This window comes from Mytilus californianus, unplaced genomic scaffold (genome assembly GCF_021869535.1).
Source record: "Mytilus californianus isolate M0D057914Y unplaced genomic scaffold, xbMytCali1.0.p SCAF_7, whole genome shotgun sequence".
Taxonomy (NCBI): domain Eukaryota; kingdom Metazoa; phylum Mollusca; class Bivalvia; order Mytilida; family Mytilidae; genus Mytilus; species Mytilus californianus.
Genome location: NW_026262723.1, coordinates 105147344 through 105162902, shown reverse-complemented (window position 1 = coordinate 105162902; position 15559 = coordinate 105147344). Strand labels below are relative to the sequence as shown.

The window sequence follows — 15559 nt, the reverse complement described above, 5'->3', positions numbered from 1 at the left end:
AAATCAATCCCCACTTTCCTTTTGTGGTATTGAACCTTATTTAAAAATTTCATTGAGATCCATTCACTTAAACTAAAGTTAGAGTGCGAAAACTAGTGTGTTTTCGGACGACAACGCCGGACGACGACGACGCCAACGTCATACCAATATACGACCACAAAATTTTTTTTTGCGGTCGTATAAAAAGGAGTTCTTAATTAAGAAATAAACTGATTCGCTGAGCGCAGCTGGATACACCCGCAGAGGTACTACCCTGAACAGCTTGGGCAAAAATGGACACAATATTCAAGCTTGATACAGGTCTGAATTTGGATTGTAATTAAATATTTGACATATTATAGTTTCTGAATAAATGTAGTCAATGAACTTGAAATTGGTTATATGAATTGAATTTATATTCAATTAAAGATTTCTTGCTGTTGTGCAATACACTGTGCTGTTGTGCAATACTTAATAAATCTGTTGCCAGACTATAAACAAATAAAGTTCAATTTCTTCTCAATGTCATATTTGAAATTTATGAAAATCAATAGGGAGATTACATCAATAGCTATAAATAATTCACCAAAGTTTCATGTGAACTACTTAAAGCATTTTTGAGTTGTTGTCCAAAAACTGGAAAATCCCCCATTTTTTAATGAATAAAACCCCATAACTCAGAAATGTAAAATCTAAAATTTATAAAATTCTAAAGGGAGCTTACGGATTGATAATTAAGTCTTAGATGCAAGATTTTTTTATCAGTTGTTAGTGGCTTTGAACTAGCTGTCAGTAACTGCGAGTACTCTCAGATTTGTACTTAGTGTCTTTTTGTTGTTTGGATGTACAACTACCCGACCACGTCCACTTGTATTTGTATTTATCCATCTGATGAGTTTAGCCTCTTTCAACTGATTTTTATAGTTCTTTCTTATATTGTACTGTTACACCACTGTCCTAGGTTAGATGGAGGGTTGGGATCCCTCTAACATGTTTAAGCCCGCCACATTCTGTATGTACATGTATGTGCCTGTCCCAAGTCAGGAGCCTATAAAAGTGTAATTCAGTGGTTGTCGTTTGTTTATGTGTTGCATATTTGTTATATTTGTTCATTTTTTTACATAAAATAGGCCGTTAGTTTTCTTGTTTGAATAGTTTTACATTGTCATTTCTGGGCCTTTTATAGCTGACTGTGCGGTATGGGCTTTGCTCATTGTTGAAGGCCGTATTGTGACCTATAGCTGTTAATTTCTGTGTCATTTGGTCTCTTGTGCATGTGTGGAGAGTTGTCTCATTGCCAATCATACCACATCTTCTTTTTTATATTTACATCAACAGATATAAAAAATTCACCAAAGTCAAGGTGAGACAACAAAACTTAGTTGTAAGATCTCTGAAATTTTTTACAGGGTACAAGTTTTTCTCATTGTTGGAGATTGTACGGTGACAGTAACACCTGTAACTGCTTAAACCCATTTCTTATGCACTTTAGTTTGATAAACTCACTGAATATCATACCACATCTCCTTATTTTTATATGCATTACAATTTACATGTGCATGTAATTGTAAATATATATATATCAGAACAAAATTCATTGCGTCACTTTTATTTATGCATCCTTTGGCACAATACAAGTTCTAAAATTACACAACATAAAACAGCTAAATGTTATTTCAGATGAAAGTTTTGTTTCAGTTCCATTCATAGGATTTATTAGAATTTTGTATGTTTTGCCAAGTCCAATAATTCGCTCTATGTGACATAGAGACATAGTTGACTAAACCACCAGGTGTCGAACATTCAAGAACTTTCAGTGTTTCTGTTTTTATTTGATGAAAAGGTTGCCTGAGCTCTAGGAGCTTTAGGTTTTATCACGGGATATTCTGTGCTGTCAATAATAATCCAAGTCGTAGGAAACTTTAATTTGAAGTTGGATGGTGAAAAATACCTGACTAAACCACTAGATGGCCAAGTGTTAGCCTCACACCACTGTTTAGACATAAAAACAATCCATGTATACACAATATTCTTAACACTAGATTCAATCTAGAATCTAGACAGTTCAAAGTTGGTTGTATGCCTCAATTTCATCAAAGTCATAAAAAAACTGATTTTCAACTGACACCCTATCAATTTGAAAATATATGTATCTCAAACAATGTACTGCTGGACCAAGTGTGGTCAAAACAAATAAAAATTTAGTATACAACTCTAAACCGGTATAAAAATGCATGGCTGTGTCACATGTCTTCATTTCAAAATTCTCTGTTAAAAACATAGGCATTGATGGTGTTTGCGTAATTCCATCTGTGAAGCTCAACATTAGCTCGGCAGTTGGTGGTGGACAGTCATAAATCCTTTCTGCAGTATGAATGACTTTTTCAGGAAAACCAACTTTACAATCAAAACTTTCCTCTAGATTTCTACTACAATATTCATCAAGTTTAGTTCTTTTGTTTTCACAGGAAACTGCCCTGATTTTTCTTTTTGTGGACGATTCAGTCTCTTGCTTGGTCCAGAAAAATAGGCTGGGAATTGCAGTAGACTTAAGTCTCTGTATGGTGGGTTTGCGCCCTGAAAAAGGTTATAAAACATTAGTTTTTTTATAATTAAATGAACTTCCATTAGCAATGTATACTTTGAACTACCTGGCGAAATATTAACTAGATTTATTCATTACAATCTGGATAAAACTATGTTTGCCTGATTCAATGTATGTTATGTAAATCCAAAGGACAAACAATGAGAGACTTATGCAACAAACGTACATTGTTTGTACCTAAATAACTATAATATAGATGAGAGCATGTCATTGTTTTGTTCCTGTTAACATTGTCATTGATATTTTTCAAGAAAGTCTATGAGGCATAGCTTATGCATTCCTGTCATTACTACATTAGCATAATTACTGCTAAAATAATTCTCAGTATGATATACCTCTTGTAAGAAATCATTATAATTGTAGCAATCACCAAAAAATCTCAAACAGATCACATTGAATCGTAATCCAAAAAATTATGACGTCTTGAATTACCCACCCCCTTTTATTCTAAAACGATAATTGCGGTTGTAAACAGACTTTGGTTTATTGGCATGGCGATTACATATATAACTATATATTTCACAAAGAAAATAGAGTTTTACCATGAATAGTTTCCTGCACGCAGACCTGTCAACTATCCTGATTTATGGGGGATATCCCCCATGAGAGGTGTTGACCTGAATTTTGAAATTCTTTATTTTATAAACTGAACACCTCAAAACAGGCATTCAAATGAGTTAAAGGGGTATTTAAGCACATACATACTCATTCAAACAATATAGTAGTAGATTAAAAACACTTATGACAATAAAAGAGGAGCATTAGGTCCTCTTGCGCTTAAAATCCTCCATGGAGATTTTGAAAAGTTGGCAGGTATGTGCACGTAGTCTTTTTCAGTAAAACGTGCCTTGCAAACAACAGCTGATTGAGATGGACTCCACGATATCATCGTGTTCTCGTCCAATCTGCGTATGGGCCATGGCGTTGATCCAACTTTTCCTTCTTTTTAAGTCATTTGGAAATGCATGTCCTCCTCTTAAATGACATCCAGGTACACAACAACAAGTACTTGGCATCGTTAATTAAAAATATAACTGAAATAGTTGCACAGTGCAGAAACCGGAAGAAGAGGAACAGGATCCGCTACCACGGCGCCACCTATTCAGGAACGATAATTTGCTACTTTATATAACTGCGAAAATAACGTTAGACGGGTTCACGTGCATAAACAGAAATGCGCTTTAAATTGTATAATATAATTCATGTTCAGTCGACCTTTAATTATTATATCAACGACTGAAATGATTTATAAACATCTAGATTGCAGATAACACTCGAAATTAACCCGAGCTCTTTCCACACGGAATTCAAATAATTCTAGTTTGTCAATCGGTTGACTGCTTATAATGCAAAATACTAATATATCAAAAGTTTTTAAAACTAACAAAACACAATGATCGTTTCTCTATTTCCCAATGTAAATGAAATGAAACAAAAAACATTTTATATCGCAATAAGAAGAGGAGAGAATTCAACATTTCCGGATCTACTTGGAGTCTAATGACCCCCCACGTAGATAAGTTGGATATCGCGGAAGGAAGGATTAACCCGGCAACTAGAAAGGCATTAAAGCACTGCCTTTAAAAACAGACCAAAGCACAAAAACTTAACATTGAGCAAAGAACTGTGAAAATGAGGTCAAGGTCACATAAAACATGCCAGACTGACATGTACATCATAAAATATTTCCATACACCAAATATAGCTGACCCATTGCATACAGTATTAGAAAAATTCGTAAGGGTTCCGCAGAACCCAGTGTCTCGCCTACTTTTGCTGTTAATTGCAGGCTCAACACAAATGAGATGAGGAAAATTTTTTTATTGTAAGAAGCTTCTGTCCAAGTTTGGTAAAAATACAGGATAGTTTATGAATCTAATAAATGTTTTAAAAAATTTAACTGCAGACTGTATGTAATGTTAACTGGAAGAATCAAAGAGCTGATAGCTTTGAGGTGGAAGAAGATGCACAAAAGGTAACTTGAATTACCATGAAAGCAGCCCACTCCAACCCAGCCTGCTCTGTCCCATTATTGCTTTCGAGTATTTTTTTCTTCCAAAATTAATATTCTTTAATAATTCTCATGTCAACCAAAACTGACTATACTAAACATAAAAATCTAAAAATGCTGTTGATTCAAATTAAATTTTCTATAATTCCACACATTTGTCTTAGCATAGTCAACTTGATGCAAGCAATTATACCAGTAATTGATTAGGTTTCACTTTGAAGTTTTTCTGTCAAAGGTAGATAGTTCACTTTGGGTATTCCGAACTCCTTCCTATAAAAAAACTGACCACCCTGATTCTAATCAAGTGTGGGAAGTAGGGTTTAACACCAACATCAATCAGTTAATCATGAATTGTTATAGTTGTTTACAGTTACTTGTTTTTTTTCCATTATAAACATATATTGAAAAATGCTTAATATATCCAATGCAGGTTTGTCTCAGGTCAGGGATTGGGTTTTGAGCACTTGTTAACATTTCAAACCTGTTCATTTTCTGTATGAGCTTGACCCAAATCAGGAACCACTTATTTGCTGCTGTTAATCATATTTGTTTTTCATCTAAAATGTTTATTCAAAAGTACGAGGGTAGGAATGCCCTTTTCCGTCAGGCATCAAACGGTCATTTTCTGAAATGTTTCATGAAAAATAATACGATTGACAGCAACAAATATTACTGGTTCCGTACTCGAGGGTCGTAATGGGGGTACCTTCATGACGAATAACGGTAAAAAGCTGGACTATTTATTTGTTAAATCCCGTTTTTGATCACTTAAAACTTTGAAACTTAACGTCGTAAGGCAATAAATTAAGGTAATCTAAATCATTGGGGACATTCCGACAATGACTGACATGAAAACTACGTACTTTCGATATGAATTCCGTCAATTGACATTAGTTCGTACATTGATATTTCTGTCAACTGACAGTGCATCGTTTGAAGTGTAAATTTAAAGCACCAGCAGATTAACGTGTGCGCTTGACTCTTTATTATCGCAATAAAATACTGAAATATTCTAACTTTCGTTTTAAAAAACGCATGTTTTCTAAAACCGGAATATGACTTGATTCATTAAAGATCTGAACACAGACGGAACAACTAAATCCGTGTATTTTTGTCAAGCATCATTGAGTTGAAGTCGTACTCTCCGCGTAGATTCTTGCAATTGAAATTAACATAAGATGCATTTCTGTATGAATGAATGAAAATTCTGTTTATCATTATTTTGATATCATTATTTTGAAACTTTCGGATGCACAATTGAATTTTCCATTTGTGCACATGCGCAGATACGTAACCAACGTGGTTTAGATTAACCTGAATAATCCAGTTGATTTATTCCGATTACTCCAACCAGAAATGGTTGTTGGTGAAGGGCGTTGAATCATTCGAGCTAGTTTTGAATTATAATTAAATTAACTGCAGACTGTACGTAATGTTAACTGGAATAAAACTAAGTCCATTTATAAGTAATATACGGGAAAACAGGAAATAAATTTTTACAAAATTTCCTTCTAGATACTAGTTTTTAACCAAAACAAGCTTCTGTCCAAGTGTGGTACAAAACCAGGATAGTTTAAGAAAGTTATTAAAATTTTGAAAGCTTTAACCACAGCGTGAATGTAATGTTAACTGGCATAAAAACTAACTCCATTTATAAGTAAAATACGGATAAACAGGATTTTTTTTAACAAAATTCACTTTTGAATACTATCTTATGATCACAAACAAGCTTCTGTCCAAGTGTGGTACAAATCCAGGATAGTTTAAGAAAGTTATTAAAATTTTGAAAGCTTTAACCACAGCGTGAATGTAATGTTAACTGGCATAAAAACTAACTCCATTTATAAGTAAAATACGGATAAACAGGATTTTTTTTAACAAAATTTACTTTTGAATACTATCTTATGATCACAAACAAGCTTCTGTCCAAGTGTGGTACAAATCCAGGATAGTTTAAGAAAGTTATTAAAATTTTGAAAGCTTTAACCACAGCGTGAATGTAATGTTAACTGGCATAAAAACTAACTCCATTTATAAGTAAAATACGGATAAACAGGATTTTTTTTAACAAAATTCACTTTTGAATACTATCTTATGATCACAAACAAGCTTCTGTCCAAGTGTGGTACAAATCCAGGATAGTTTAAGAAAGTTATTAAAATTTTGAAAGCTTTAACCACAGCGTGAATGTAATGTTAACTGGCATAAAAACTAACTCCATTTATAAGTAAAATACGGATAAACAGGATTTTTTTTAACAAAATTTACTTTTGAATACTATCTTATGATCACAAACAAGCTTCTGTCCAAGTGTGGTACAAATCCAGGATAGTTTAAGAAAGTTATTAAAATTTTGAAAGCTTTAACCACAGAGTGAATGTAATGTTAACTGGCATAAAAACTAACTCCATTTATAAGTAAAATACGGATAAACAGGATTTTTTTTAACAAAATTTACTTTTGAATACTATCTTATGATCACAAACAAGCTTCTGTCCAAGTGTGGTACAAATCCAGGATAGTTTAAGAAAGTTATTAAAATTTTGAAAACTTTAACCACAGAGTGAATGTTATGTTAACTGGCAGAAAAACTAAGTCCACATATGAGTAAAATACGGATAAACAGGATTTTTTTTTTACAAAATTTTCTTCTGGATACTATCTTATGATCATAAACAAGCTTCTGTCCAAGTTTGGTTGAAATGCAGGATAGTTTAAGAAAGTTATTAAAATTTGAAAAACTTTAACCACAGAGTGAATATTTGTGGACGAAGCCGACGATGCCGACGGAATGTAGGATCGCTATGTCTCGCTTTTGCTACAAAAGTCGTAGGCTCGTCAAAAATAGACCAAAACACAAAAACTTAACTTGAACCACTGAACCATGAAAATGGGGTCAAGGTGAGATGACACCTGCCAGTTGGACATGTACACCTTACAATCATTCCATACACCAACTATAGTAGACCTATTGTTTATAGTATCTGAGATATGGACTTGACCACGAAAACTTGTTCACTGATCCATGAAATGAGATTGAGGTCAAGTGAAAACTGTCTGACAGGCATGGGGACTGTGCAAGGTATGCACATACCAAATATAGTTATCCTATTACTCATTATAAGAGAGAAATTAACATTACAAAAAATCTTAACTTTTTTTTTCAAGAAGTCACTGAACCATGAAAATGAGGTCAAGGACAAAGGACATATGACAGACGGAAACTTCATAACATAAGGTATCTATATGCAAAGTATGCAGCATCCAGGTGTTCTTCCTCCTGAAATATTAAGCTGTAGTTAGTTAACGCCGCTGGTTCACTATTCCTATGTCAAGCTTTCTGTGACAAAAGTCGCAGGCTCGACAAAAACCACGGGGTTTTTTTGTAAAGGAAAAAGAAAAAGCTCCAATTTTTAAAGGTTATCAAGTTATGGTAATGACCCAGATTGTTCTTCAGTGAACAATCAAATAAAAGGTTTTATTACCACTCATGTAACAATATTGGTACCTTTTACAGGGAAATTGGTATTCCAATCACACACAGATTTAGGTAGCTTGTAATCCTTGAACACTACAATGGACTGGTAACAAGGTACAGATACATCTGCATCCAGACAAGTTCTCAATTTCATGTCTACCAGATAATTTCCTTCAGATTCTAAGTAATTCACTCTTAGCCTGAAGATAATAGTCATTATAATTAACTAACAAGTACAGCTTATGTCATATTTAAGGAAATAAAATATTTTTTAATTCTTCATTTTTTTAACCTAAAAGAAAAAAACAAATAAACTGTTCTGTAAATTATGAAAGAATTGATCTTACTAGAAAAGACAGCAGTTTTAAAACAGATAAAATTAAAACCTGAATTTTAAATAAATCATTAGAATTATGCTAGTACTCAAGTATTTGCTATCGGATGCATGGTATCCTTAAGAAGGTTGCCATCTGAAATAAATTCAATAAAGAAAAAAAACCAAACTTACTCAATTCTAAATAGACCGAACAGCCACATTTCTACTGATGTCCCCCACAGAAAATCTAACAGATTTTTCTGTTGAGTGAATTTTTCTATAGTTACTGTTAGTAGTGATCTACATGGATCAATATCAACAGAGGCCTGGAATGATTGACCTATCTTGTCCACACTAAAACAACAGGACACTGAGGTACAGCTTTCCTGAATATGACAGACAGTTGTACCTGGTAACAGTGGAAGGTCAGAGGTCAAAGTATCACAATCTGAAATAAATAATCAAATATGAGGAAATATGAAACTATGTAGACTAGGGACTATTGTTAACATTGCACCAATAACATATATAAACAGAGCTATTGTAACAAGAGAGGTGTCTCTGATATAACAAGAAGGACAGAAGATATATACATAAATATTTGTTTTATAAAATAGGATAGTTCACACTCATGAAGTCTTTCTTCTTCTCCTACTCACTTAAATCCATTGTAGTAAAATATGTAAATAAACTGTTAACACAGAGATATGTCTCGCCTATTTGTTATTTTGATAATGCAAATGTTGAAATTAAAACAGCAATACTTTAACATGTAAGTTATGCAAATATTTAAAGTCAATGAACCATGACTGAAGGTACAGGGCTAAACAATCTCCCTGGAAATCAGATGTGCCAATGCTAATACAACTGCATACCAAATACCATTGACTTTTTCATATATCGTTCCCTTTAAACAAACCTAAACACAAACATTAACTTGTAAACTATGTAAAAGTTTCAAAGTCAATGAACCATAATGAGGGGGTGGGGTTATATAATCTCCGTGAAAATGAAACTTGCAAATGCCAATACATTTGCATACCAAATATCAATGACTTAACATAAGTGGTTCATCTTAAACTGACCTAATCACAAACTAATACATATAAACTAAGCAAAAGTTTCAGTCAATAAACTGTGACTGAGGGGTAAGGACCAAATATACTCCATGGAAATGAGATGTGCTAATGCTTATACAACTGCATATCAAATATTATTGACCTACCACTAACAGTTCCCCTTAAACTGACCCAATCACAAACTAATACATGAAAACTAATCAAAAATTTCAAAGTCAATAGACCATGACTGAGGGGGCTGGGCCAAATAATTCCCATGGTAATGAGATGTGCCAATGCGTATACAACTGCATACCAAATATCACTGACCTACCTATGTGGTTCACCATAAACTAGACCTAATCACAAACTAATGCATTGTTGACAAAGCCGCTGCCGCAGACGCCGGAAACAGCATTCCTATGTCTCGCTTTTTGACTCCGGCAAGGCGAGACAACAAGTAAAACTTAACTAAATTATACAAAATGTGACATAAACTATATTTCTGTCATATTCATGAATTAGACATCACAAAAATCATTTAAGCACAAAATGTAGGTCAGAGTGACAAACTTTTGATAAAATTATCCTTCTCTTCTATGCAATGATATACCAATTCATATCAATTAGATAGGCTGCAGGTCATATAGTGTCATAGAGCTGAATTAGATCTATAGATTATAAAGTTAATAAGTATGGAATGTAGGTTAATGTGATCAAAATTCCCTACAAAGGTGTCAGACTGATCTAGATACACTGCTAAACCAAGTCATAGTGTTGGCCACACAGTATCTGATAATCTAGTGTACATTACATATCTTGCTTAAACTGATTACAAGTTTCACAATGAGGCACCTTACCATTAGTCCATCCATTACTTGGATATGGTGTTAAACTGCAGGGGACATCCATCATGAAGTCAGAAATTCCTAAACTTTCCATTAATTGTTTCCTCTGATAATCTGTTAAACTATTTCCAATACTCAAACCTATCTCTTCTTTCATGAACTTATTGAATGAAAATTCTACAATGAGGTACAGATGATGTATTAATGGTATAGTTGATGTATATAAAAAAAAACTCAGTCATTTACAATTAAGGTTACACGATACCGAATGACGTTACGCCACGAGTTATCATTCCTGCTGTTGTTGACATCCATGAAATTGACGACAAACGTAAAACCTGATGTTTTATAATATCTAGGAACAATTAACAAACAATTTGCCTCAGTCTGATAGAAAATAGTTGAAAGATAAATGTTTCTTTATTTGATATATATATTAAAAATACCTTCATTTTAGCGACACTTTTTATACGTATCATATTCAATCACAAACAAAATTTACATAGATGCGATTCAAATGAAAGAACAAAAATGAGAGAAAAAAAAAAATCACACTAATGTGAAATTTAAATAAATAAACATTTTTAACAGTAACTTTGCATCTACTAGATGCAGAGTGTCGAGGTATTTGATGCAATACGTTATTTGACATTGATTGCTTCGTCGTCTTCCTCCCATTCTTCTTCTCATTCTTGACAATTAAATATATACTTTTTAAATGTTCTATATATTGACAAGTACATGTAAGCATTTGTACGATTGATCTATCTGTGTTCTTATGCATAACAGACTGAGCTTTTTATTCTTGGTTGGTTTAATTTTGCAATACATTCTTATTTTATTAATGATGCATGCCGTTTCCCAAGAAAATTTTGTTTTGAAAGTAGAAATCCAAATTATAGAAACGCATGATATGTGTGAAAATACAGCAAACTGTACCACAAGTAATGCAATTCTGCTAAGAAGCCCATTCGTTTTTTAATGGTAACCAAAAAATGTCGCTAGCAAAATAGAAAAAAGGAAATTTATTAGAAAAAGAATACAGATAGAATTTAGCGAAAAAAGCACCGTACAAGCAAACGTATAAACTCAGACAGAAAATGGTTTGTTGGAATGGAATGAAAAAAGAAAAGAGTAGTTGAACTTGACTATTTTGACCGAACAACGTTACCTATGTTTCAAGTGTAAACAGTCTTTGAAGTTTATTGGACTGTACAGAAAAATTCCGATATGGTTTCGGAAGCGTGTTTAAAATAAACTACTAGCATTGTAATCTTATAAGCACAGTCTAAAACAGGACAGCTACATCGGAATAAGGATAAAGTTAGCAAAGGAACATATGGGATGTCAACACTAAATTTGCACTCGGTTAGGACGAAATAAAATAAAACCATTCAGATCCCGTTTCATTTTTTTCTATGAATTCCATTCAGAAATAGATTATTTTCTCGAAATTTACAATCAAACGATTCATTAAAAACCTGTGGCCCTACAATAAATGAATGATCGGTGCTTTGATGAAGGTAAATCCAGAATAGCACTTCGAACGCAAACAAGTTATTAAAAGATATTTTCATTAACCTATTTTATTCAAACGGCAAAACAAACTGATTGAAAGAACAGAGTTCCAATGCCCCCTCCCGCGTTGTACATATTGTATCTCTCAATGGCTTTTATAACTTTAAAAAAAAATTTGTTTGTTCTTTGATTTTTTTTATAAATATCGTTAATAGAGAAATGCAGGCTTGAGAGGAAATGCAACGCAATTTCTGATATAATTAATATTTCCAAGGGGTATAACTCTTTTAAAAATATTTGATCGGCACTGACTTTCGAAATTATCCAAGACAATGCTGATATAAACCTTCAATATAAATTATTTAAAGATCAGGCAAAAAATGTACACTTGATAGCGCTTACAAATGCAATTTTCCATATAATTAATATTTCCAAGGGGCATAACTCTTTTAAAATTAATTGATCGGCACTGATTTTCAAGCTTGTCAGCGACAATGCTGATATAAACCTAATATATATGTTTTATAAAAATCTGGCAAGAATTGTACATGTGAGAGAGCTAACAAGACCAGACGAACAAACAGACGCACAAACGGACGGACGCAAGGACGGACGCCCGGTATTTCTATGTCCCATGCAATGCATCACGCGGGGGACAAAAATCCAACAAGATTTTAAAATCATTTTGATTTTAGATTCATACTAATTTGCACTTTGGTCTTCGGGGATGAGTCAGTTTTTTGGTGTTTTGAGTTGGACATGATGTACAGGTGCAGCTGATAAAAAATGCACCTTTTCACAAAGTGGGGAGACAAAATGACTCACAGACGATTAGCAAAGGTGCCTTTTTTTTGGGGGGGGGGGGGGGGGGGGGGATGGGCATATTCCTCGCATAGGCATCGAGAAAAGCCTGAGAATATTCACAGTCTTATAAGGAGTTTTTACAAGTTTACCAAGTGTTTATTTAAATTAAAAGGGTTGTTATATCTTTGTGTGCATAAATGGAAAAGTGGGATATACAATAAAACAGCAACTGGCCGGTTAATGACACACAAAACCAAAGACATCTAGATAACATGTGACTAATGCAGGATGGACGAGTATTTTTTTAACTGCTAATTTCTAATTTTAGTAAAGATTCGTTAGTCCCTCGAATTGGAAAGTTAATAAGTATATTTAGTATAGCAAGTATTAAATCTATCAAATTATAACATCACATGTTCACAACAAAAGTCAGATTTTAACTATAACAGAAACGTATTTCAGTCTCCTAGTACATATTTGTTAGCCTTTAAACTTCTTGTATTTCAGAGGAAAACTCAAACCTTTATGAAATAAGGAGATGTGGTATGATTGCCAATGAGATAACTTTCAATCAATGACCAAATGACGTAGATGTTAGCTTGTTTACATTGTTACATTTGAGATCTCCCAATTACCATTCCACTATGAAATGCTTATTCAAAAAGATATTTTGTCACCAATGATTTATAAAATAGAACATAATCATATATGCTAATATATATTTTGCTCCCTTGACAAAATACTGGGAGCATATTGTTTTAATCGTGTCCATTCGACAGTCCTTCCCGCACTTGGTATGTAGGGTTTATACGGCTGATTTCTTAGGACTACAGTTTTTAAGCTTAAACTTTTAAATTATGTACCTGGTGTTAGTACATATACTAAAGATGCGCATGTTGTCAGATTTTTTTATTTTCTTTTATGACAGGTTGCTGAATTTGTCATTTTGATAATATATTGCGCCGAGGTTTTTTTTACCTATATTGAGGGTGCATATATATTATCAGGATCATTTTTTTTTTAATAATTTTCCACGAACGCCAGAAGGTTGAACTTTGTCTATTTAAGTGAAATTTTGCATACAGTTTGCAAGGTTTGTCCGACTAACTACGCACACAACCCAAACGTTTACATCATACAGAGTATACTATATTTAGAATGTGTATTTTATAAGGATGTTGATTTTCTTTATAATTTTTACAACTAACAGAATGTTTAACCTTTTTTGATGGCTGCACCAAATGTGTCTTTTAGACACAACTATTTCAAACTGTATTGTATCGTCCTGAAAATGCATGAAATATTTGCCACCGTACGTTAAGCAAACCATCAATCAATCAATTCAAATTGTACCTCAACATCACTGTTTACCAAATCAAATTTTTGGAGCACTTAATTTTATTCATGCATGGATACATCGGTGACATCTCCATTGTTTAGTTTGGTAGGGTTAAGTTGACGATTCAGTTTTGAAAAGCTTAAAGTGCACCCAGTTAAGACGAAATAAAATTAACTCAGTCGAACGTCACACGTTTTCTGTCAAATTCTAAGCGTATCGGTCAACTTTGAAGCAATTTATCTAAAAAACAAGGATGGTGACATATGTATTTCTATACATGCATGGATTCAGTATACAATCCTGGATATTATGTTAGTTTTTAGTTTTTCTCCGTATATAAGAACATAGCCATTCATTGAAAAATCTAAAAAAATAAGTTAAAAAAAGGCATTTTCCCTATATAACTAGGTAACTTTGTCGCCAAAATTGACGTTTTCTTAAAAAAATTACAAAAAAACAAAAATGGTGACCCCCCATTTTTTATTTCATATTCAGATGTAACTCGATTCAAAGTACCAGTGTGCAAAAATTTTAGAAATCAGGAGATATGCCATTCGGTATCGTGCTACCTTAAAGAAACTTCAAACTTGGTGCATTTTAAAGAAAAAATAATACAAATAAATCATAGACAATATGAAGTAATTATTCTAATGTACCAAGGTTGCAAAAGTCCTGTATATTCATACTTAATGAAATAATTAAAGTATGGACCTGGATCTATGAAGTTACTTCTCAAGTCACATACAGACTTAGATAGAATGGCATAATTAGTATGGGGAAGCTGATCGTACACGGTCCTGATGCCCAAAAAACTAACATTCATAAACATGTACCTGGATCTATAAAGTTACTTTTCTAGTCACAGACAGACTTAGGTAGAATGGTATTAGTTAGTACAGGGATACTGATTGTACAAGGTCCTCTAGCTTCAAAACAATCATTTATTAACATGTACCTGGATCTATAAAGTTACTTTTCCAGTCACAGACAGACTTAGATAGAATGGTATTAGTGAGTACAGGGATACTGATTGTACAAGGTCCTGTCGCTTCAAAACAAACACTCAGCTGTAAATTTACTACATACTGTCTCTTGTACCTCAGGTCTTCTATGTCATAGCTAAAAAGGGGAGAAAAATCAAAATGTGTTGTCAGAGTTATATACATAAGTGTAATGTAATGTAATATATTTTGTCAGTGTAGTGTAATGTAGTGTAGTGTTATGTAATGTAAATGTAAATGTAAATGTAATGTAATGTAATGGTAATGTCATGCTTATGTAATGGTAATGTAATGTAATGTAATCTAATGTTATATATAATGTAGTGTAGTGTAGAGTGTTGTGTAATGTAGTGTAGTGTAGTGTAGTGTAGTGTAGTGTAATGGTAATGTCATGGTAATGTTATGGTAATGTGATGGTAATGTGATGTAATGAAATGTAATGTAATGTAAATGTAATGTAATGTAAATGTAATGTAAATGTAATGTAATGTAATCTAATGTTATATATAATGTGGTGTAGTGTAGAGTGTTGTGTAATGTAGTGTAGTGTAGTGTAGTGTTATGGTAATGTAATGGTAATGTGATGTAAATGTAATGTAATG

At 33.1% G+C, this 15559-nt stretch overlaps 1 protein-coding gene across 1 annotated transcript in view; it reads right to left on the bottom strand.

Moving 5' to 3' along the window:
* Positions 1-15559, bottom strand: part of LOC127709614 (uncharacterized) — a 401059-nt gene that overhangs the window by 144270 nt on the left and 241230 nt on the right. Inside the window, exons 99-102 of the mRNA XM_052215217.1 lie at positions 14912-15075; positions 10308-10472; positions 8582-8837; positions 8104-8273 (exon numbers count right to left, since the gene is read on the bottom strand). Of these exons, the coding sequence (XP_052071177.1) occupies positions 8104-8273; positions 8582-8837; positions 10308-10472; positions 14912-15075 (755 nt within the window). The remainder of the gene's footprint in view (positions 1-8103; positions 8274-8581; positions 8838-10307; positions 10473-14911; positions 15076-15559) is intronic.